This window comes from Camponotus vicinus, unplaced genomic scaffold (genome assembly GCF_025532165.1).
Source record: "Camponotus vicinus isolate PSW18456_S1 unplaced genomic scaffold, iyCamVici1.0 SCAF_11, whole genome shotgun sequence".
In the NCBI taxonomy this organism is placed as follows: Eukaryota; Metazoa; Arthropoda; class Insecta; order Hymenoptera; family Formicidae; genus Camponotus; species Camponotus vicinus.
Genome location: NW_028141947.1, coordinates 12292439 through 12318429, shown reverse-complemented (window position 1 = coordinate 12318429; position 25991 = coordinate 12292439). Strand labels below are relative to the sequence as shown.

Here is a 25991-nt window from a genome sequence, read left to right as displayed (position 1 = left end):
AACGATATCGTCAATCGCTGGCCACAGATCTCTGTATATCGTGTATATTTGATAGCTCTAATAATAGCATGCTAGATCTAATAATACAACAAACTCTAATGATAAGAACACACTATAATATTCTAATAATAATGACAAACTCTCTAATAATAGACTCACTCGACAGAAAAAACCGCTTACTAGCAATCGAACGTGATTGGCTCTTAATTTGAGCGCCAACAAATCAATGTCGAGCGTTGACGAGAAAATTATTTCAGAGCCAATCACGGTTAAATGCCATTAAGCGGTTTTTTCAAGCAGAACGCGACCAATAGTAACATGCTAAAAATGTTATACGACTATTTCATTGGTTGAATAGAATCTTAGGTTGAATAGCTCTATATGTACTATGTAGTATAAGGCTCAAATGAAATGTGATGCAAGAGCAGCCATATTTACTTGGGCAGAATTTGATATGTGTATCCTGTGGATTTCAACGTTTTAAGAGAAAAAGGTTAAAATAATCTTCTTTTTAGCCTGATTTTAAGAAAATGGATCGTACCAGTGTAGGAAGTTCATTAGGAAGGATGTTGTCCTCTCCTAGGAAACGAATATCGATAGTTCAATCATTAAAGAAAAATAGTTCGTAAGTTTTTTTTTTAGTATAATACTTATATTGATGTTTCTTCATAAGAATAATAGAAAAAAATTATTAAGAGCATTCACGTCTTTTTGTATTGAATTTTTTGAATTAAACTTATATTGCTATTTTACCTCAAAATAATAGTATTATTCATATAATTATTAATTTAATTTTTTAGTTCAACAAGTATATCTGGGCGTACAAATCAATCTGTACAAGTTATATGCAGAACGCAGAGCCATACAGTAGAAAGCTTTGGCTCTCCGCTACCAGTTTTAGTTACAGAGGCATTAACATTTGTAGATAGAAATACAACTGTAAGTGTAAATGTATCTGCAGATGGTTGGGCTTGGCTTGTATACGGCCGCAAATTACTTGTATGGCAATGCAAAGCTAACATTCATGATCCCAAACAACGAAGAACCTTCAAGACACAGTGTCGTGAATTGTTGTTGCCACAAAGTGATTTGGCTCATAAAGCAAATTGTATAGCAGTTTGGGTACCACCTAACCAACAGGTATTTAATAAAGACTAATATCTTATGGGTAAACCTAGGATATGCATTCTCCATATATGTATATATTTTGCAAAAACATGATCAAGTAATCAGAAGAAGAGTAAGAGCTTTGTAAAAAATATTTTACACATGTATGTATACAACTTGTTATACATATATATTTTTGTCCAATAGGTACCTAGCTGCATGGCAGTATCACCAGAGGGAGTGGTACGTTTTTGGGCTAGTATAGCACATGAAGGATCTTCTGTAGAAACCAGTGCTGAACTTGCAGGACAGGAAGTAGATTGTCTTATACATGTACCAGGTCATGGATGTATTCTAGCTACAACCACATGTACAGTGGCACTCTTACAACCACAATATAATAATGGGAAAAACAATATCATATGCCAAGTACTTCGAACTAGCCAAGGATGGTTTGGCGGTATAGGTCGTAGAATGACCTCTCTCATTTTTGGTGCGATACCACAATCACCTGTTGCAGAAACAAAATTGGTGAAAGTTACATGTACATCGCTAGATGAGGGAGGATCTAGAGTTCTCATTCTCGCCGGATCTTCCTTGCAATATTGGTTTTTTTCTCCTAATGAACAAGAGAAAATGGAATTTGATGAAGATATCACTCATATTGTTCAACAAGCATTTCAACGGAAAATTTGGGAATCAAGCCCTCAAAGTATGAACACATGGTTCATTGATATGCAAACATGCGAGGAAGGAATAGTCCTTTTAATGGCAGCTTGCACCGATATATCCGTCCAAATTCATTTTGCTCTTGGATTATTACCTTTGACCGATACAACACTGTCAAATTCATTTAAATGGTTTATACCAATTAAAATTGGTCCGCTATTATTTTATCACGACGATATAGAGTCGATGCTAGCGTCTTATCATTTTGTATTATGTAGCTGGGAGGCAATTATATACAACCAGCACGATGTACTTGTAATTAATACCGCATCGGAAGTTGAGCAGGATAAAATCGATTTAATAAGGGGTGGCGAGGACAGTATACTTGGTGGTGCTATATGCTCGTCGACTCCAGTATTATTCACAAAAAGCGTTGGCTTTGTCTCTATTACACCGGTAGATTTTTCGCTGCAAGATTTCAGTACGGGATATGCAGATGCTACTACGAATATGGATTATTCTTATAAAATAAATCAAACGGCACAGAACTTTTCCACTCTTATAAGTAACGATGAACTTCAAGATATGTATTGCAGCTCTGACGCGGCTACGCAATTACGTGCCGCATTTCTTCTAAGTCTACGACAAAATAAGATGCAATGCAACGAGATTCTCTCTCAACTTTTCCCTCTACAAGAAGATCCGGTGATGGATATTGATGCTACCCTCGATACACTCGTTTTAAAAGTCGCCAAGGATTTGATCGACGATTATCCGGCAAACGATCCAAGATGGATCCACCACAGGGATCTGTCAATGACGATAAATGCAGTTACTTCTATGCAAATACCTCATCAACTGGAAGGAAAAGAAAAGGCGTTAGAGCTTTTCAATATATTTTTGAAGGAGCACAATTTGTGGAGTAGGTTCTGTGCGGTAACATGCAGAGGAACTATCATGTCCACTTCCCATGTACTCGGTGAATACGTAGAAAAGATAGTAGCGGCGTTAACTTTATACAATTTACAAAATAGATATGCTAAAATTATAGATGCGGTTATAGATCAGACATTGAATCAAAAGGAAGCTAATGTATCCGACGAACTTACAACACGCGATGTATTCTATCGTGAAGTAAGCACGGTACATTTATTTCTATCGACTTTGGTGGAAAATGCCTGCGAAATTACACAATCTGAGAGGCCCTTGCAACAAGTTGGACAATATATCGTTCAAGTTAACGCTATATTATTGGCTATATTATATGAAGTAGTGAAATATCGTCAATATAACGCTGAGCGCTTTGTTCCTGCAAAGTTCTTAAATGAAATAACCGAATACCTTCCCTGGACGGCGGCGCCGGGTAAACATGGCTTAAGGAATTGTCTTAATACGATGCAAAGCATTACCATTAAATACGGTATAACCGGAACTAGCGATTCCACTATCAAGAATGAATTGTACGAACAATTAGTTAGTCTAATTGATTTAATATTGGACGGAAGGAAGTGTCATTTGGAAAGCATTCGTGGTACAGAAAAATTCGAAGTACTTTTAAAACAATACGAAACAGAACGCACTAATCTGATACAACCACTGATAAAAGAGGAGCAATATGATAATGCTGCCATGCTAGCTGAAAAATACTGTGATTTTCCCTCACTTGTGCAAATTTGTGAATTAACTAACAACAAAAATCGACTCGACGGATATATAGAAAAGTTTGCGGCGCAAGATTTTGCTGGGTTTTTGTTCTCTTGGTATGTTAAAGATGGACGTCAAGGACAATTGATCGAAAGATGCAGACGCGGTACTGCAGAATTGACGGAAAAGCTATCCGAACATCCCACTTTGTCCTGGGTACAAGCGGCATTAACTGACGAATTGCAAGTCGCTGCTAATACACTCCTTACCTTGGCGACTCAAGAACACGAGCTAGTCGTTCGTAAAAAGTCAATACTTTCGTTAGCCAAATTGGCTCTACTCGCATCGGATGAATTGGAAGATAAAATAGCAGACTGCGTGAAGACTATTGATAGCGAGTTGACGCTTATTGCTTATCAAGAAGATCTACCAGCGCAAGTACTTACAATGTATGGTTATGACATTAAGAATCTACGAGTGCTCACACCAAGAGAATTAATTATGTTATATACTTCGAACGACAATGTCATAGCCAATGAATATGATTTCAAGAAGGCTCTCGATTTACTTGATTACGTGGAACACGAAGAGGATAAATCATCCATGAGATTACAAATTTGGGCGCGCGCAGCTCGGCGAAATCAATGGGACAACATAGACAAGAATCCTGAGCAACAAGTTCAAGAAACATTATTTTTCAAATTAATGGATCTTGCATATTTTATGGGTAAGCACGATATAGAAAATAAGTTTACAAATTTATAAAATAATTTTATAAATTATTAATGTGCATTTTTGCTATATAGGTGGGAAAGCAGATGAAATTTTACCATACATTGATATGCTTTTAAAAGAACCAGAACTTGGAGAGCTTGCTGCATCGAACAACTTTCAGTTTCTTATAAAATTAATATATGAATACGCTTATCGAAACTATTAATAAGGAAAATATCAGTGAATGCGATAAAATATAATTTATATCTTGTGTAACAAAGAAAAATTGTTGCACAGTATCAAATGATGAAGTAGCAGTATTATGTGATATATTAGAATTTCTCATTAAATTCATTGATAATATTTATATCAATATCAATTATTTTTATCTAGCTTTTATATAAATTATAAAATATTACATCTATGAAATACAATATAATTTGATACTTTGTTTTTTTAAATTTACTACGATAGCAAATCCTTACATATTAAGTACAATTAATTGTAAATACAATATTATAAATACATTTATAAATAAACCTCTTTTTGTCGAGTTTTCATAATACGTATTTTGCATTCTTATGATATATCTTACTTGATTTGGTGATCTACATTCCATCTCTGAAATGCCAAATGAAGTAAAGCATAAACATAGAAATATAAAAATTTATGCATAATATAAAAAAAATATTTTTATTATGAGAGAATGTGAAAAATGTTACCTGCACATTTATTAAAAGAAGTAGCATTTTGTATACGAAGATACATATAAGGACAGCGTGAATCGATGCATTTAAAATTGTCCGTTATACTAATTTCTTTGTGTACATCAATTTGCTGACATACTACATATTCATCAAATTGATTCCAAGAACAAGTTTTTATCACTCCATATCCAAAGTTATGAACCTATAAATATTAATTAATTATATTTGATTATCAAAGCATATACAATTTTAATAGATAATCATTAGATTGTATAATTAATTAATTAATTAATTAATTAATTAATTATACAATCAATAATTAAGTCAAAAATAAATATTCTTGATTGATTTCTCACATATTAACTTTTTAATAGAAGAAAAATATTTTTCTTTTTAAGAGGTGATTTTTTGGAAATACTAACTGTAATTTTCACCACCTTTGCATTAATCATGTACTGTGGATGCAATCTATATGTAATTGATTTTGAAGGACTTATATAGTCTTCTATTTCGTCTTTAAGATTTGAAGACTCATTCGTAAATTTCGACATAACTACTGGTCTCAGAATTCGCGGTACTAAAATAAAGTCAGTAAACATTATACATATAAATATATGTTAACAAATATAATAATACTCATTTATATAATAATAAATTATGCTTGCAATACTTACTGGTTGACAAATGCTGTACAACAGCATCAATATTAGGGCCAACTATTAAACGATCTTGCTCTGATAGTATAAATGGTTGAAAGAAATGAGAATTTTGTTTTGATACATAATATAAAAAGTGCAAATCTGTAATTATATATATATTATATCATATATAATTATTTTATTTTTTATATTCTTTTATTAATTTTTTAAAGCATAAAAGGGTATTTATTTCTTTGTATGTATAATAAATTTAAAGATACTTTGTATGTATAATAAATTTAAAGATACAGCTAAAAATCACTATCATTAAAGATACAGCTAAAAAGAATATAAATATTTTATTACCAGGATAAAAATGCTTAATTTCTCGTAATAGTTCGAAAATGATTTGTTGTTCCATTTCTGAAATCTGAGTTGATGGAGCTAATATTAGAATTACTTGACCAAGATTCCCTATTGTATGTTGTTGCCATTTTGTTTGCCAAGTTTCATTCAAGTAATTAAATACTGCATTCAATACTGTATCGAAATTTAAATGCGTAGGCCCTATATATATGTAAATATTTATAACATTAATTATATAAGGTAATAAACGCGATATATATCAAATAAAACTCACATGAAATCTTTGTAAAATTAAATACAGCGTGATAGGCAAGACTAGGACTATTTGTCACATTAAGCAACCATTGTCCTGATGTAGCATCCAGAATTCCCATTTTTGAACCATACATTGATATATCCAAATCATCTATTAATGTTCTAATAAGAACGGAGCAAAATAGAGCTGTCGATTAATTAATTAATATTTATATTATTTTTAATATGTATAATATTTATAAACTTTGTACAGTACGATGAAATCCATTGATGTCGACTTACGCGATAAAATTCATTGTATATTCCTTTGTCCAAGAACCATCAAATACGATCAATGCTTCCACTTGCGGATAATGTTTTGAATTTCGACAAAATGATTCTGTCAAAAAATGTTCATTCGCATAAGTATAGAACTTGGTAACTGCATAATCAACCAATTGTTTAAGAGCTTCGGGAGATTTGAACATAATTCCGTAATGATTGGCCAAGAGATAAGATGCAGCATATGTCTGTTATAAATAATGTTTGAGCAACATATAATTTATATATTGTGTGACTTATCCTATATATTACATTTATATTCTATAAAATATAATAATATTTATGATAGTACATACAAGTCTATATAGATTTTAATTTAGTTTTTCAGATACATAGTATATTTCTATTACATAATATATTATAAAACCTGTTCATTCAAAAGTGTCTTTGGTATAGCATATGAGAAAGCCCTCTTCCTATCACAAACTTTAATATTTTCATTAAATAGAGTTATATCTTCATCTGAATAATATATATCAATGATTTGACTCAAACGAAGACTATTAAAATCGTTCATCCAGGTTTGCAATTTATTTGCTATAATGAGACCTATAATATAGAAAAGGATACAGATAAATTGTATTTATAGCATTTTGTATATATTGCAAACTAACAATAGTAGAGCTTTTTAGATGTTGATAACAGAACAACCAATCATAGCTAAAGTATCAGAAAAATTACAGGTAATTTATATATTGATTTTTGTAATAAAGAAAGTTATAGATATTTACCATCGATGTCACTAACTATCTCAGCACGAGTGGCCTCAAAATAGCCATTTTTATTATTTAAATAATAAACATTAGGACGCATAATATTATTCCAAAATCCTGTAGCTCCAAGTTCCATATTAGAGTTTAATATAGGTCCTTGATATACCACCATTTCCGCTAATTCACCTGAAAAATAATATAATAAATTTTATAATTTTTATTTCAAGATAAAGAAGGAATTATTAAATAATGAATTTATATATATATATATATATATATATATATATATATATATCGTTACTGGAAATATTCTACCTGCAATTGTTGCTAGCCATATGTTGTCTAATTTTATAGTCGAATTAAGCAAAAAGAGATATGACATCGACTTATTATGAATCATTTCATTTCTTGGTATAATAAAATCAACTTCTTCAAGATTATTAGTACTATCTGTAGTACTTCTTTCTGTAAGAGCAAGATTATGTGTTTAAATATATATTATATATTTTTAAACATACACGTCTATATATTATAAATTTTTATATTTTCCATCATTCATTATACAAGCTATTTAAATTTTAGGATATATTCTATTGCAAAAATTATGGATACTATACCAGGCATTATCGTATCAATTATTTGATTTAATTCAACATCCTGATGATGAAGAGAAGCAGCGATAGCTGCTATAATAGCACCTGGAGCAATAGTTCCATGTGGTGTAAAGACTATGCCGTATTCTTCTGGACATTCTAGATCGTTAAATGATTCTAGATCGTTAAATAATCTTCTATCTATAATCATACGGTTGATTTTAATTTAAAATATTTTTTTATAATAAATATAAATATTTATGTGTGAATAAAAAGCATTACCTGTCAATTTTTGGCCGATTTCTTGACATAATATACTTGTGTCGTGCAAACTTTCTTTCATTATTGTATTTGAAATAGCTTGATGTAAAGTGCATTGTTCTATTGTTGTAAGTGTATCAAATGGAAAAAATTGTGGTTTTCCTGGAACCATTTCTTTTATCAGTTTGTATTTAATACTTTGTCTTCCAAATCCAAAGGGAAATATTCCACTCTTTGCCTGTACATCTTTATAGTGTTTGATGCCGTCAAATTTAAATCTAAATATGGGAGAAGACAAAAGAATACAATATACATATATATCACACACACAAATTATAAAATTTGTATTAAATACATTTTGATATAATAATAATAATTATAACATTTTAAAATATCATATCTTAGTATAATATATTTTAATTTCCGCTTATATATTAAAAATTTGTACATACCTATGCATTAAAGAAGATGAAATTGTTCTCATATCCATTGTAGTGTAAGTGTATTTCTCCGCTTTACGAATGATATCTAATAGTACACGTATATTCATAGGAAGATGAAAATCTTGCATGTTATTATTCACGTAACATTTCTTAAGTTCATTTGGTATTCTAAATTGAGATTCTGTCGGACGTATCCCTAGAAAATGTAACAAATAAACTATTGAAATTTTCAACAAAAATATATACATATAACTTATATTGCCAATCACATTTTCGTGAATAATTGAAAAATACTATTGTCTTGTTATAACATACCATAATAGATTATTAGTAAGATTATAAAAAAATCCATCTTAATAATAGGATATTGTTGCTTGCATTACAAATATAACACTCATGTTACACCTGACTCGCATACTATCCAATGACTCACATATTATGAAGATATAGTAAGATTATATGTTCTACTTTGTTCAATGCTGATAAGATAAGTGATTGCAAGCAATATCTATACGTTTTTTTTTATAAATGATTTTATATTTTTTAAATAAAAATATTTTTATGTATATACGTTATTGTCAAAATATCTGTTTAAAAAAAAAATATTATTTATTAATGTATAAGTTTTTAAATTTATAAGCAAAAAAATTTTCTAATCTATTTTTACACATATCGCGGCGACATATATCTGCATGTGAATAAGCATAAAATAGTTTTACATTTGTTTTTATAATAATTAATGATATCTCTCAATCTCAATATATATATTTATCAAATAATTAGGATATTCTCTAATAAAGATCGCTTTTTTACAAATAAGAGTGGGGAGCAAATTACTCATAACATTCCGTATCTTATCTTTTGATAGTGATGGTAGATGTTACTATATCTCTAAAAAGGTGTGGTGTACCTGTTAAGCGAAACGAAAGGGATAAAGTGTCTTTCTTAAAAGAAGTTGAAGGTGTTGAATAAGTTCTTCATTTTGAAATAAATTTAATATTCTTATGTCTTTCTCTTTCTGTGTTATATTATAATTTAAATAAACATATCAATTCAGAATACAATACATTTTGTATCTTCGATTTTCAGTGATCACAAGATGATTAGATTATACTTTTGGATTACTTTATTTATCTTTGGTAAGAAATATTTTATTTCAAATATTTGTGATGCATCAATTTTAGTAAAGTGTGTTTGTCAAAAATGATAAAGAAATGAAAAGTTATATTATAAGATGATATATTCTCTCTGTATGTATGTATGTGTATAAAATTTTTTTATATGTATATTTTTATATGTATATTTTATATGTATATTTTTTTATATGTACGTGAAAAAAATTTTATTTTACACTTTCGATTTTTACATTTGCTTGAGAGATCATTTTCATTTCACTTGTATCACAATTTATGGTACATAATGTGAACACACACATACATAAACTAATTATTTTAGGCATTTTCGCACAAGATACCTATCGAAATGTTGCACCGACGCTTCGAGAATGTTATGAAAATAGATATCTTTTAGAGAAAGATAATAGATTACCCCATACGTTAAATACATTAATTGCAATTCTTGAAAAAATCGAAAAATCAGAAAACTTGAATATAGACTTACGCAACCTGGCCGTTGGAATTATGCACAGGTAAATTTTATTTTTGTACTAATATTGCATAGGTAAATTTTATTTTTGTACTAATATCAAAAGAAAAAAAAAATAAAGATATAAATTAGAAAAAAGTATATTCTTCGTTATGAAAAGACTAAAATTTATTATTTACTAAAATTGCTCAAAAAATACATTGGTATGTTTTATAAAAAATTATAGATTCCGCCAAGATGGAATAGAAAAGAATCCAACCGTCCTAGAGCAATCTGGTGTATTACCATATAGAACAGCTGGACAAGCTCAAAAATATGCGCAAATACTTAAATTTATACCGCAAAAATTGATCGCAGTTCCTTACAATATAATCAGTGATATTGAAAGAGTAAGCTTAACAAAAAACTCGTCCTACGTTATTCAGATGTAGAAAATAAGAAATGTGTAATTTCCAAAAATAATATTTTATTATTATATCATTTATATTATATTATATTATTATATTATTTTATATTTATATTATATTACTATATCATTCTGTCTAATGAATATATTATTTTACAGTGTACTCTTCATTTCATGCTATCCAGCAGTATCGAAATCTTTGAAAGAGGTGACGAAGGGACAGTATGTAGGTATGCTGACAATGCGTATAGATATGCGAGAAGTGTAGACAATAATTATTCTGTTAATACAAACTTCAATATTCCCGATGAAGTAGAGACCTTAACACCTGAACAAATGTAAATATAATAGCGCAGTAATTATAACATGTAATTACAATGAGTTTAACTATGTACATACTTATTTATAAAATTTTTTTTGTACATACAGTGATGTTATTACAAACCACAAAAATGGGATTACAGAAGATACGATTGATCCAAATGCACTTTATCCGGAATTACCTCCGAATCATCCGAAAAGCGCTCGGATTCTCGCATTCCCGCCGAGAAGCAGATGTCCTGTGGAAAATGGTGTTATAAAAACTAAGTATATAGATTTTATAGGCTAATTTTTTATGTGTTATGTAGATGACATATCCATTTTCACAAAATGTATGAGAAAATCTATTCTACAATTTTCAATCTAGTAACACAACGTTTTGAACGAATTATTATAGCTGGGGTCCAGTTTCTGCTGGATCATTAATCGCTGGCATAGCTGCTGGATTACAACCAGAAATAGTAAAACTATCAGAAGTATTTCCCAATGAACCACCAGAGAGAAGAGCAAATCTATCAAGATTTTCATTGGATAATAGATGGATTGCAACCTTGGCTGGTGATACATTTATCTTTTCTCGTGTTCTGTCCTTCTAATACATAGAGTTTTTCAAGAGAATAGAGAAATAGAAATTTAAATTGATTAATTATAAGTCTAATCTCTCGTATATCTTTTAATATTGCACTTTACTAATTTTTTTTTACTGAATACATTTGATTGAGACATTATAAAAAGTTTTTATATACCACAGGTGACTTGGCAGAAGTTATTTTAATGCAAGGACCTACAAACGAGAAACTTAGCGTGGGTGTAAATGGAAATTGGAATTCGTCATTTGTGCCTCGTTGGTATTTTCTCAATTCTAATGAAAAATTGCAATTTACGACAGCGGAAATCAGAGGAGATCTCGATGGATTAATTCTCGCTAACGAAATTGACTCTTTATATTCGAAAATACCTACTTTAAAACTGTCGCAGATTTTACATATGTATTATAGTCCCCGTGGATTGTCCAATCCATCAATTAGAGCATGTAATCGAAAAATGTTGTTTAAAACACTTACAGGAAATTCGACATTGACTATGCAGGTAATACGTTATGTAATATATATGTATAAACTATATATATGTATAAACTATAAAATTAATTGATAAAAAAAATCATAAAAAATATAGTATATGCAGTAATTTTTAAGAATTATTATAAATAATTCTTAAAAATTATTACAAATCATAATATTCAAATATGTGTTAATATATATTAAATATATATTAAAAATTATACTTTATTTATAATATATATTAAATTATAATATATAATATATATTAAAATTAAATTATAATTTATAATATATATAATAAAAAGTATAAAAATTATACTTTATTTATAGGCATACAGTGCTTCGTTAGTTTTAGAGGAATATTTACATAAGGCTACGATGGACGATAATGTAATCGAAAGATTTGCAATGCAAGCGGTGAACGAATTATCTCAATATATTGGTAAATATTATGTTAGTTTTCTAATATTTTGCGAAATTAAATACTTTTATAGAAGAATAAGATGTAAATTGACGTATAATTTTTCCAGATTCTTCAATGAATAAAGATCTATCCTGCGAAGATGCAGAAAGAGAAAAGTTCAATAATGTTCAAGTCGCTATTGATCTAACAATTATCCTTGATACAACGTGGCCTTTTGATTTGATACAACCAACCATCGCGTAAGTATAATTTACATGCAAATATCAATTACCATAGGAAAGAACAGAAATATAATTACAATATACAAATATACATTTCGTACTTTTTTATAGATATATATTGGATAAAATAGAAATAAATCAATATAATAGTCAATTTACAATTATTAATGGTCATGACAGTAGTATCATAATCAATACTACCAATAATATTTTAGATTTTGGCTATTATAATATAACAAATTATAGAAATGGTACGTATATTTTAGTAATGAAATTAAATATTATGTATGTCAAATATAACACATTATTATAAGGATGAAAATTGAAATTCATTTTTTTTTCAGTTAGTAGTGGTTTCGATTTTGCTAAATTACTTGAGAAATTAATTTCCTTAGAAAAAAAGAAATTAGACGATGAACGCCACGGTCTTGGAAATGCAAAATCTAGTGTAGTTTTGATTATTCCATATACATCATCTGTTTCTGATATCGACAAGGAATATTGTATAGAACAGATAAGGAAGATACAGGAACAAATACCAGGTGAATATTTAATTCTTATGAAAACTATAACTATATAGGAGTTAAAATTTATTTTATTGATTTTAATTCATCCAATATATTCTATTAATTTTTCAAATCATTACAAATTTAATGAATTATGAAAGATACTTTATAATTGATATTGTTACAGATACTGTATTACTTATATTGGCGCATGGATCAAAGGATAGATGGTCAGATTTTGTAAGCAATCCAACAACAGATTTATTTTCCACTACATTTATAGATAATATGCAAGGAACTTCAACAATTGTTGACTTAATTTCGAGAATAAAACAAGGTAGATATACGAATTAATTTGTCATATAGTTTGATATTTCTTTTTAATTCTGTAAAATATAATTTTCATATACATTGTGTCATCACAGTTCCGCAGCGCTTAATTAATACGCAATGTGGAGCCGATTATTCTGTTGTTGGAGCTTCCAATTCATTTATCGATTATATTGAACCAGATACGATGATTATTTATAGATTGCACCCGAATTATTTCTTCTCTAGCGACAGTGATCATATTTCTACGATAAAAGTAAGCCTTTTTTCACAAATTATTTTTTAATTACATAATGTAGAGAAAATATTTTTTATATATCATATAAATAAATATATTTTACAGATTGAAGGCTCTGGCTGGGGTAATCTTAAAATATGTTCATCGCGATATTTTATTTCAAATTTTAATTCCACAGAAGATACAAGTGTATCGTGTACATCAATAAATAGTAACAGTCATACTGTTACATTTTCTTGCAATGAAGCTGGTTTGATCCATCTTTGCAGTCCATTATATTTGTCGATAATTGCCAATTCTTCAGTAATAAATTACCAATGTACAGGTAAGCATAGAGAAGAATTTAATAATTTGTCAGTAATAATTATTATTTGTAACAATTATTACAATTAAATTATTAAACTTTTTAAGACTAAATTGTTAACTTTTTTTAAGGATATATATATTTATGTATTGAATAAATATTATTTAATCGCGCATATTTCTTTTTTTAATGTGTTTCCTAATATAATGTTCTTTCTTTTAGATACAAAGGTATGTAGATTCCCTCACATGATAAAATATACCATTTCTTATGAGAATTTGGTATGTATAAGTAGTGCACATATAAATATGCTGAGCATAACTGTCTTACTCATAAGCATGATTTATATCTTTTTATAACATACAATACCAAACTATTATATAAATTAACTTTTATAAGTAAAATTAAAATTAACATATGTTCAATATTAGTCAAATATTAAATTAATTAAATCATATCCCATATATTTTAATACTTTATATTTCTGCAAGAAGTTCATGAAACATTTTGTAATTATTATGTGTGTGTGTATATGTGTGTGTGTGTGTGTGTGTGTGTGTGTGTGTGTGTGTGTGTGTGTGTGTGTGTGCGCGCGCGCGCGTGCGCGCGCATGTGAATTGATAAAATTATGTTAAAATAAGAAATTTTATATATATAAACTTGTTTATATATATAATTAATAAATAAATTGATGTATAATAAAGAGTAGCACTTTTAAATAAAAGGTTTACAAAGAGTTACTGTATGATCCACTCCACAGGCAACTTTTTTTACTTGAGCTCCTACTGCTACCTATTGTGAAAAAATAACAAATTATATGCAAAATTCTCATATATAGTTTATAGATTTTCTATATATTTATATCTTATTACTTTGATGTAATTTTGTATATTGTTTTTTCTATATTGTCTATTGTTAAAAGATTGTTTTTTTAATTTTGCTTTATTTTTATGTAGATAATTAAGCTGTGGAAACATATTGTGAAAATAATAATAATAATAATAATATAAAAGTTTTCATAGGAAATATTGATATTAAGCTTATAACTTTACCCTCAAAGGGAAAAATTGATCATTCCGATGTCCTAATCCCAATGATCCAAATTTATTGCCACCCCACATATATAAATCTCCTAAATTGGTTAGTGCTGCTAATTGACTAATTCCACAATATATTTTTGTTACCTATATACATAAAAATAGATTTATATATAAACATATATATAATAAATATAAATGTATATTAAAAAAAGCTTTTGGATTTCACTAAATTCTAGTATTATTTTAATTACCTTGATATCACGATTATATACATTATTGCCAAATAATGTAGGAGGAATCATAGTTGGTTTTAATACTTTTTGCACTTGAGGACCAAGACCAAGTATACCATATCCCCATACATAGACATTACCAGCACCTATAATATAAATAATGTTAATTAATGCAAAGATATATTAGCATACATAACACACAAAGTAAATGAAAACTGATATTAATACTTACTGTTTAAAATCATGCAAAAACATCCGCCTGTTGCAATGTCTGTAATATGTCCTATCTCTTCAGGTAAATTTAATTCTGTAGCAATATTTACTTGACAACTATCTCCTTTGGCTGATAACTGTCCATACTCTGAATTACCCCAACCATAGACTTTCCCTTTATCTTAAGCAGGAATATTTTTTATTCGTATGTTTTGGTTATTTAATAATTTATATTAAATCTAGAAAAAAATATATTCTTACATACCACTAAGAGCTAACACACAATCAGCAATACAAGCCACTTTGATTATATGTTGTCCTGCTAGATCACCTTTAACTAAACTTGGTTGATGTTCATTTCGATAATGTGCAAGACCTGTTTGTCCATCAGCACCCCAGCCAAATGCATAAACCTCACCTACCTCTGTCAAGAGTATGCTGTTATATAATGGTAATGAGAAAAATATAAAAAATATAAGAAAAATTGCAATTATATAATTAATATTGAATTAGAGTTTTATACCTGTGATCTTGACCAGCTGCTATTGCAGTAATTTTACTTCCTTTAATATTAGGTATATGATGAACAACCCTACTTTTCTCATAATTTTCATTTGCTATAATTGGCCTACCACATTGACCATATGCATTATTGCCCAATGTAAACAAACCTTCCATTGTTAATATTAACAAGTGAGCTCTTCCAGCAGCCATACCTATAACTTTTGTCGTAGTATTCTCTTTCAGTGGCAAATTTATTGGCCTTGGAGCAAACACCATACTATCAGGAAATCTTTTTTTGTCAGTTTCATTAAAACCTATTACAGGAAGACTAGATTGTAATACAATTGTCAAGATCCAAATTTGTTTTGAATGAAGCAAAAGTAACTTAATAATTTTAAAATAATAAAAAGTTAAATAGAGAGTTTAATCCTTTATTACCAAGTTGTGAATCTGTATTTATTCCAGTTCCATAAACAATATTTTTATCAGAGGATTGTACAGCATAAACTGTAAAACCATATCCACAAGCGATATCTGTCACTTTGTATCGTTCAGCAAAAGATAATCTTTTTGGTTTTAAGAGATATGAAATTTTATCTTTACATAATGCTGTTGCTTCCCCAATAGCCCCATGGTTTGCAAGACCCCACACATAAACTCTGCGAGTATCTTCTTGACTTACTGGATACTGAAAAACTGTAAATGCACACTTTAGATTTAATATAAGTCTATCTCAATTAAATATGCGAAATACATAATTCTGTGTATTTTCTTACTTGGTAATGTTTTAAGTTCAGGTTTTTGAGGTATAGATTTTCCACTGTCTAAATGCAAAATCCTAGCTCCTCTAATAAGTTTCAAATAATTTCTTCCTGTGCTGAACATTGTTTTTCCTAAAATATCTCGAAACATATTTGTTTTAAATGATTATTCTCTCTTCTCTCATTTCTTTTGTTTCTTTGTTAGATTTTCATAAATCAAAGTATTAAAACAACTGTTCAAAAACACAAGTTGCATCATAAGGCCGATATTACATTTGTCGTACGACAAATTTTTTAAGCACATTGATTGGCTGCGGGATAGAAAGTTTCTAAAGATTCAAAAAATTATTATCCCGCAGCCAATCAATGTGCTTAAAAAATTTGTCGTACGACAAATGTAATATCGGCCTAAGACCACAGACACAAGCCACAGAAAGAGATTCTCTTACTATTTATACCAAACCGCTAACTATCGGTCTAAAAGTAAAGCAAGTTCAGCCATTTTCAATTGGGCACAATATATAGTTTGTATTCATATACACTGTGGTATTTCAATTTATGCAAGCAGTTATTAAAATATAAACTATTGATATGAAAATATAGCTCTTATTGCTGACGATAAAAAGTTTATAAACTGCGAGAAATACAATAACAATATTATAAAATTAAAAAAATTTGTATTATATAACTGGAGGAAATAATTTATAAAATATATATATAATGTACTTTTCATTTATCATATATTTGTTATTATTAATATATATATATTTTTCTTAGAAATTTATATTTTTATATTTTTCTCTAATTTTTAAAGATAAAAAATAGTATCATAATAATAAATTTTAATAATAATATGCGCATTATCGTCTTATACATAATAGTCTTATTTTTATAAAGTGTAACACAAATATATAATTATAATTGAAAGAAATCATATAAATTCTTAGTTTGTAAAATATATAGTCTCATATGCACATACTACTATACACGCATTTTGATAATATAAATTGATAAAATATATCAAAAATTTTCTCATTTCATGAATTAATAAAAATTGTAAATCTCTTTCTTTTAATCAGATATGAAATAAAAAATTTATTTTGCAAATGTAAGACACATACAGTTATTAACGTATATTATAATAAAAATATGTTTCCAGTATATTTTTTACTAATAGATATTAAACGCGAATGATAGTATATACATGTATGATAGTATGTACATATGTGATAGTATGTATGTGTGTATTTAAATTAATCGAAATTTTTCGATCTGTCGCTTCTAATATATATAATTCCGTATAATGAAGACTACAATGAAGGGACAGGAACTTAATAAAAACAATATGTATATGCAATTAATTAGCATAAAACTTAAATTTTGGTCTTATTTGGTAAATATAGATGTAAAGTTATATTTTTTAATTTTATAAATATTTTATAAATGTTATATATTATAAATGATTAAAAACTACGAATTAAAATACAGATGAAATAAATTTTAGCAGATTTTTATTAAATTCAAATTTCTTGATTTATGAGATATTTTTAATTTATTCATTTATCGAGAATTAGTTAAAAAATGTAGTTAAAATTATCAAAAAATATATTTTTCTGCAAAGTTTATAATAATATTTATAATAATATATCTAAAAGCTTATAAAATATTTTACAAACATATTGCATACTATTATTTGATATAGAAACATAAAAAAGGCAATATATATATTTTTTGCAATATATAAAAAATATAATCTGCAAAAAAATATAAAATTGATGTTGTCTATAATTATTACATCATAACTAATAAAAAATGTACTTATTGACCATATATGCAAATAATATGTTTGTTACATCTTCAAATGTTTTATTACTCCTATTTTTCAAAGCATATCCAATTTGTGAAATTTTGCAACTTTACATTCCCGTTTTTATCAACAAATGAGCTTAAATATCTTGCTATTTTGTTACAAATAAGTATAAATTTTTCCATTTATTTGGGTATAATAGTAATGATATATTAGGATATTAAATTTATATAAATGATATACATATTAGATATATACTAATCAAACAATGTAATGTGAAACGAAACATATATGGATCTAGTTTGAATAATATAGTTTGATATGAAATTGTATAAAATATAATAAAATATATAATAATTAGTATGTTATTATTTTTTCTGACTAGGATTTCTCCATAGTGGCAAAAATATTTTATGCCTTGTATTGATCTTCTGATGACTTCTCTTGCTGCTGAATTTCCATATTTGATATCTACATCAATAACAACAAAATATATGTAGAGAACAATATAAAATAAACTAAAACCATCAAATTATATCGATTATCAGAATAAAACATGCAATGAATAAAGATAATTAATCATTTATTATCTTTAATAGACTGTATTTTATTATTGACAATATTTTAATATTGACAATATCTTAATATTGTTTAATATTGTAAAAATTATAACATGTGCACTTGATATATATGTATATTACTACAGATAATATTCAATTATTCATTTAAAGTAAAATCCACACTTCATATTACGCGATACTTTCAGTGCGCGAAACGGGATATATATTTGTATAATGCTGAATTTGTACAAAGTGAAAAAGTGAATCCTCGCTCTTTCTTCATATGATATGTAAAAATTACTAAAAACTTATTTCATATTCTCTTTGACATATTAATTTTTTATCATATAATAATAACTAATTCATGAAAGAAGTCTAGAATAATTAAGACTACTATTTAGTTCCTTGTTCATTCAAATTTTGTGGATTATATGTAGACAATGTACAATCACAGCAGAAACTTTATTTATTTTCATTTTTTTGTAAGATAGATGTAAAAATATCTATTTATAATACATCACATGATTTTACATCTTATCTATGTATGATCTTGACAATTATAATCTTATGATAACAGAAACCAAGTAAAAATAGTCAATCAAAATCTAATAATATCTCTTCTTACAAATTTTATTCTGAATCCATTAAATAGTACTAGAACTACAATGTTGTCCAATAATGATTAATCTCTTTTTTTCTCTTTTATTCCTCTTTTCTGTCTCTTTTTCTCTTCTTTTCCATTCTCTCATTTGTATACATTATTTTGCAAGTACATTGTATAATTCAAAAAAATTAATTATTTTTAAAACTTACATACTATCACTCATATTTGGTTCTTATTGACCTAGGAAATTAAAATTTTTTTTTAACTTAGCTTTATCAACTCTTTATTTTATTATCTAGAAACCATTCCAGTATACCCATCAGGGATAATCAATAAACATATAGTATACGTAATGACATTTTCTCTCGGTATTATTTATAATAAATTTAAAATAGTAATATTAATGGCATAAATGATATAATGATTATTCATTTATAATATATCATTTTTCTAATGAAACAGAAAAGAATATGTACCATTTAATGAAACAGAAAAGAATATGCATCATATATGAAAATATTTATCAAACTTTTATTCTAAGTTTTAAATAAAGTTACTTTTAATAAACTTTTTTTAAATAAGACATTAATTTTTAACTTCATCATTATTATTATCATTGTTCTATTCTATTTAAAAAAAAAAAAACTTCCACATTCTGATCGAACATAGAATTTTCTAATTGGTCAATCGAACTAGATACAATAAAAATTATTAAGTATCGTCAATAAATGATTGTATCTAATCGTGTTATGTGCAAATTCTCTCAAAAAATAATGTAAATAATATCTCATAAATTATTTGCAAAATATAATATTGTTAAATTTATAAAATAAAATATTTACTTTTGATTACATAAACATATAAATATATAATTCTATTAAAGAAATCTTAATTGATTTTGTAAAATGATTTTAAAGAAAACTATAATTTTTAATTTCCAAATTTAGATTACACAATGCATAGATATTTTAAAAATAATTTTATTTAAAAAAATATTTCAAATATTTAGTTAAAGAAATTATAATCATAATAGTGTTAAAGAAAGATTAATTGCTAACATTTTTATACCATATTATAATTTCTCCTTTCCTTTTCTCTTCAAATGTTAATTACAATATATAATATTATAATCTGCTCTTACCTGTTTTAGGGGTTGTACAACCTTTATTTTCATATATCTAAGTTGCTTCTTTTAAATATTTTTATCTGATTTTCTTCTTTGGATATTAAAATTTAAAGTAATTTATATTACATATTTATAGTTAGCTTTGTTAATATTTTTATGAATAATATGTTTATCACAGTAGCATATTTTATTGTAGTCTATTAATTATATTTTTATCTGAAACATTATTGTGCATTTTTAATATAAAAAGTAAATATCATAAAAATATAATAGATTTTTATATGACAGAAATGTGTAAAAAAAATTTGCCTACTAACCTGTGATCTAGTCATCCCATTCATCATCATCAGTAGTATCACTAGTCGATTCTTCACTTTCACTATGAATTGCACGAGATCGTTCAGCTAGAGCTCTGGATAACGCATCAGCCAGACCACCGCGAGGTACAGGTCCGATATTTGATTTTACTTCGTTTGGAACAGGTTTCAATTCAATGCCCTCACGTATTTGTCGAAGCAATTCTCCTCTTGAATCCTCTTGAATCGCTGCTGATTTTGTTTCTTCCTTATTAACTTTCTAAAAAGTAAAATGTCTATTAAACGATATTTCTTATTGCTGAACCAAAACTACTAATTAAAGTTTTTTATCTTTATTTGTACTTTTTAGGAAATTAATAAAAAAAAAAAAAATATATATATATATATATATATATATATATATATATCTGTTAAAATTATATTTAGAAATTTTTCTCTTCTCTCTTTCTTTCGCTTCTGTTTTCTCCTTTTTCTTACTCTTTCCCAATCCCCTTTTTTCCTTTACTTCCCTTTTGTGTGACTATTATACATTTAAATATCTAAACTATTAAAAGTATTAAAAAAAACATGCTTGCCTTTTTCATTTTTATTAATCCTTTCTTTTCATTTATGTATTATACGAGTAATAGTGGAGATAAAGGAAAATATAATTCTAGCTTTTTCATATATTACACATCATTATACTTGTGTATTTTCTATTTAATATACAATATTTTAAATTAAATTAATTAATAATTAATTAAAATATATTTTAAGAGAGAGAGAATAAATTTAAATATACAACAAACTGATTTTCATTCAATAATATGATCTCATTCACTTCTATGAGTATACATACCCTTAAAGTTGTACCACTTCTAATAGATTCCATAAGCATTGGTCTAAGATCAGTGATCGACTCTTCATTGTTGTTATTAGTAGCGTTTGTGTTAATTGTTATGTTGTTGGTGCTACTCATATCTGGTAAAGGTGGTGGTGGAGGTGGCATGGAAATATTGGAATTAATTCTAGAAGGAGGAGTAGGTGGAGGCGGAGGTGGAGGTGGAGGAAGAGTCGGTGCTGTAGTTATATTGGGTGGTGGCGGTCTTGATGGTAAGGTTCTATGTACTGATGGAGGATTAGACAAAACATTTGGAGATGTGTTTAGAGGTAAACTGGATGGCACACTTGGTGATGGAGAAGATACGCTAAGACGATTTGGAGGTAAAGGCGGAGCACTGCGTGTTTGATGCTGAAATACACATACAAATGCATAACACGTTTTTATTGAAATACATTAAATATAATATTATATTATAATGTATATATGATATTAATATACTATTATATTATTATAATATTAATATTAATAATATATGATAACATTGCATATTATATTCAAGGAATTCAGAAATTTCATTTTATAAATGTGCAAAAAATATCTATACAAAAAATACAAAACACCACTATGTTTTGTCTCTCTTAAAATCTTTTATTTAGAATTTTTGTAACACTTAATTTTCGAGATAATTATCTATCTTTAACATGAGAGACTCTAGAATTTTATAAGTTATTGAATTCATTATAAGAAAGACTATAAATATAATTGTTTAAAAAAAATCCCCTAATTCCCTTGAAAAAAAGGCAGTGATTTTCATATGACTAACACTTTCACTCATGAGAGAAATTTTTTGATAATAAAAACTCATTTTTGAAACTATAAAACATTAAAAAAAAGAAAACATTTTAATATTTCATATTTCGGAGAAATTTAAATATATAAATTAAAAGGGAATAACCTATTATTAATTTTACTTATTTAATAAAAGGATTTTTTTTTATTATACATCCTATTATTTCGTTATTAATTTTATCAAACAATATATAGTAAGAAATAAAAAATATAAATTGATAAAGTTTTAATGAAATTAAGATGACTAATAAGATAAGAATAAAACTTACAGGTATTGTTCGTGCTGGAACAGGTGGAGGATATTCCTGCCTTTGTGGCAGTGCAGGAGGTTGAATGGTACTTTTTACATTAGTCAATGGCCGAATATCTTCTTGCACTGCGCTCATACCTCCATTTCTTTCAATAAAATCATAGATAAATTTTCGAGTGCCTTTATCTTGGAGTTCATGTTCAGATACACCAGCATTATTGAAAAATTGTTGTAATTCTGAATCTACAGAATCTAATTCCAGACCTTTATTATTTACATCCCATCCCAAGTGTGCCACATGCCTATGAAAAATGATATAACATTATTATACATATTAAAAAAATATACATATGTATCTAGGTAATAGATATGAAACAAGATAGAACTGTACCTAAAATTAGAAGGAAGACTAATATCATCTTTTGTTAATTTGCGTTTAAGGTCCTGTTCATTTTTTTTCTTCTTTGTTTTGTACATTGAACTACTCGAAGCACTTCTATTAACACCAACTGCAGGTGCACCATTTGATAAGTTACCCGGTGAACCTGATGTAATAGTGAAAGCTGACACACTAGTTTGATTTTTCCATGATAAAGTGCCACTAGGATCTACTTCTTTCGCTTTCCTTTCTTGTCTCCTCTGGCGTTTAGCATTTAATTTACCAAGAAGTATGTTTCTATAAAAATATGTTCCTTTCAGATGTTTTTTTTAATTTTTTAATTTTTTTTATTTGTAGTAAAATTAAATAATTTTTATCTTAATTTTTAATTATTGTGTCGATATACCTTAATGTAATAGCTTCAGTTTCACTTGCAAAATTAAATGCAGCCATACAATCTTCTGCTTCAAATGTATGAAAATATGATATTGGTGCTTTGTATTCCATTGAATTATAAACTTCGTGTTCCCACAACATTGCTTTTCTTTGCAGACAATACAATCGTAAAAAGAAGCTGCGTCTTGGATTGTCTCTTATTAGAGTTATAATACCTGTACTTTTTTTAATCCAATCTTTATGTAAAGGAGGTTCCGTCAAATATAATTGTATAACACCAGCTGCTAAACACTAAAAACAAATAAACTATTCTGAAAAATGTTCTGAAAAATTATAAAAATATAAAAAGCAAAGATTGTTCTTAATTAATATTATCTAATAAATAATATATTTAATTAAAAAATGTATTAGTTTTGCTTTTTTTCCTCTTTTTATTTAAGCTAATTATATATACAATAATTTTGCACATCAATATATAAAATAACTTATATAAAAATCATAATTTTTTAAATATTCTTATTATGATATTATAAAATATTACAACTCTATTAATATATTATTTAATAAACATTTTGATGAATTATATAGATCAAATATATAGATCAAATTTTATGCAAATGCAAAACTTAAGCAAAATGTACTGTTGCATATATCAAACAAAAGAATAAAATATATTTTTATTTTATATTTACACATATAAGTTAGAGTTATCAAAATGATTATTCCATATAATTAATTGCAACTAAAAAGACATAGTTTTTATTTTACACTCAAACATTTGCTTTATAATATTTTTCCATATTTTATTCTTATATTGAACAAATCAGTCTTTTAAAATTATATATTAAATATTATATATATTATATATTAAATATTATATATATATATATATATATATATATTTAAAATTATTTATTATATATTGAACTAAATTTTATTGTAAACATGTGTGAACATATTTAACTTTAAAATATACATTTAGTTAAAAGCACTTGTGTATTAATAATAAAAACACTATCAAAAATATAATTAAAAAATAATCTATCAGAAATATTAAGACACACCTATGGACAAACAGAGAACAAAACTTAAATAGAAAGTTTGAAATTCGAGCTAATACGTTAGATAGATCAAAGTTATAAGATATAATTAAATGGATATAATTAATGATATAATTAAATGGATATATTTAAAATTTCCAATTTTGAGATATACATATCTGCCCTGTGTAAAATTATTCAATTAGAAAAATTAATTTTCCTTAAGCACTATCATTCGCGTCTGGATCTTATTAACTCGGAGAATTTAAATTGCGTTTCATATCAAAACTGTATCAAGTTACGTTCCGAAATGTCGTCTCTGTGAGGAGAATTTTACTCGATGGCAAAATTCGATCCAAAATTTTATCGAGCCAGCCATCGAGTAAAATTTTTCTTTTGGAACGTGACCTTAATATATATTAAAAAATAGAAATGGTTATCTCACCTGGCACCGATTTCCTATCAGCTGAAAGACCTGTTCATTTTCCTCCGATTTTAGCAGTATCGTGCCTCTATGCTTGTCCATGTTGCCCGACTTCATTTTATCGTCGAATAAGGTTAGAATCGTCGTAATAGATATATATTTATCAGCTTAAAGCTGTACCTCTTCCAACACTTAAAACGTTCTCCTCGTCATCGTTAAATCATCTCGTTGATTCGTCCATTCGCGTAAATTGTATATGCATAGCAATGACTAGCCTTGACAGAATAAAAAAAAAAGGGAAAAGATTTTTAAACGCGTGTACACGCGGATCAACTTCCGATAAATCAAACTCCTTTACTTTTCACTCTTCGATGACAAATACCGTTGCACCGAGAAAAATCCAGTCAACGGAGAAAATTCGACTGACAGAAAGTCATAGATACAGGATATGTAGACTGCTCGCGTAAGGGATAGCACTGTTGGAAGGACAAATCTCGCGCATGCGTAACAGCGCGAGCGCCAGCAGACGCTGTCAAACTTCAGTCACGTGCTACAGTCACGTGACACGGTCACGTGTAAACGAGCGAGAAATCAAGATGACATTTTCTGAAAATTGATATGATACGAAAAAATGTTTCAGATTAAATTTATAGAGAGAAAAATATGACGTTTAATAACTCCGCCAATAAATTGTCAAGTACGACATAGAGTGAAAATTTATCCAATGTACAATATTCTCCCCAATTAAAAATGGCTGCCTTTGCTTCACCTTTAGTATCGAAAAGTTACCGATCTAATATAACGTATAGAAGTCATAT

The 25991-nt window shown here is 27.3% G+C and overlaps 5 protein-coding genes across 6 annotated transcripts; 2 read left to right on the top strand and 3 right to left on the bottom strand.

Annotated features, from left to right (window-relative positions):
• The first annotated feature begins 432 nt into the window (after window positions 1-432).
• Window positions 433-4699, top strand: Nup133 (nuclear pore complex protein Nup133). Its single transcript, XM_083081913.1, has 4 exons — window positions 433-625; window positions 801-1140; window positions 1315-4147; window positions 4227-4699. Exons 1-4 carry the CDS (start codon window positions 531-533, stop codon window positions 4358-4360), a joined length of 3402 nt encoding a protein of 1133 aa, XP_082938039.1. The 5' UTR covers window positions 433-530; the 3' UTR covers window positions 4361-4699.
• LOC145961576 (uncharacterized) lies at window positions 4369-8847 on the bottom strand. The gene is made up of 14 exons (XM_083081914.1): window positions 8747-8847; window positions 8441-8627; window positions 8010-8266; window positions 7752-7928; window positions 7450-7599; window positions 7153-7320; window positions 6789-6970; window positions 6383-6609; window positions 6120-6262; window positions 5846-6046; window positions 5516-5641; window positions 5264-5418; window positions 4857-5043; window positions 4369-4755 (listed from the first exon to the last, which is right to left on the bottom strand). The coding sequence occupies exons 1-14, from the start codon at window positions 8781-8783 to the stop codon at window positions 4616-4618; spliced, it is 2337 nt and encodes a 778-aa protein (XP_082938040.1). The 5' UTR covers window positions 8784-8847; the 3' UTR covers window positions 4369-4615.
• Window positions 8848-9309: 462 nt separating this feature from the next.
• LOC145961517 (uncharacterized) lies at window positions 9310-14571 on the top strand. Its single transcript, XM_083081804.1, has 16 exons — window positions 9310-9392; window positions 9521-9570; window positions 9887-10079; window positions 10263-10425; window positions 10602-10780; window positions 10872-11030; window positions 11161-11321; window positions 11515-11852; window positions 12155-12266; window positions 12355-12487; window positions 12581-12720; window positions 12814-13011; window positions 13163-13312; window positions 13401-13561; window positions 13649-13868; window positions 14070-14571. The coding sequence occupies exons 2-16, from the start codon at window positions 9531-9533 to the stop codon at window positions 14204-14206; spliced, it is 2484 nt and encodes an 827-aa protein (XP_082937930.1). The 5' UTR covers window positions 9310-9392; window positions 9521-9530; the 3' UTR covers window positions 14207-14571.
• Window positions 14310-16895, bottom strand: LOC145961518 (RCC1-like G exchanging factor-like protein). Of its 2 annotated transcripts, XM_083081806.1 has the most exons (9): window positions 16614-16895; window positions 16441-16533; window positions 16276-16344; window positions 15857-16151; window positions 15599-15771; window positions 15353-15514; window positions 15139-15266; window positions 14900-15031; window positions 14310-14639 (listed from the first exon to the last, which is right to left on the bottom strand). In XM_083081806.1, exons 1-9 carry the CDS (start codon window positions 16747-16749, stop codon window positions 14562-14564), a joined length of 1266 nt encoding a protein of 421 aa, XP_082937932.1. In that variant the 5' UTR covers window positions 16750-16895; the 3' UTR covers window positions 14310-14561. The 2 variants fall into 2 exon arrangements, with proteins under 2 accessions (XP_082937932.1, XP_082937931.1); XM_083081805.1 differs by having other exon boundaries at window positions 16276-16533.
• Window positions 16896-21012: 4117 nt separating this feature from the next.
• Window positions 21013-25663, bottom strand: LOC145961611 (actin nucleation-promoting factor WAS). The gene is made up of 7 exons (XM_083082022.1): window positions 25532-25663; window positions 25195-25448; window positions 23720-24000; window positions 23326-23610; window positions 22954-23236; window positions 21851-22243; window positions 21013-21271 (listed from the first exon to the last, which is right to left on the bottom strand). The coding sequence occupies exons 2-7, from the start codon at window positions 25288-25290 to the stop codon at window positions 21020-21022; spliced, it is 1590 nt and encodes a 529-aa protein (XP_082938148.1). The 5' UTR covers window positions 25291-25448; window positions 25532-25663; the 3' UTR covers window positions 21013-21019.
• Between the last annotated feature and the right edge of the window lie 328 nt (window positions 25664-25991).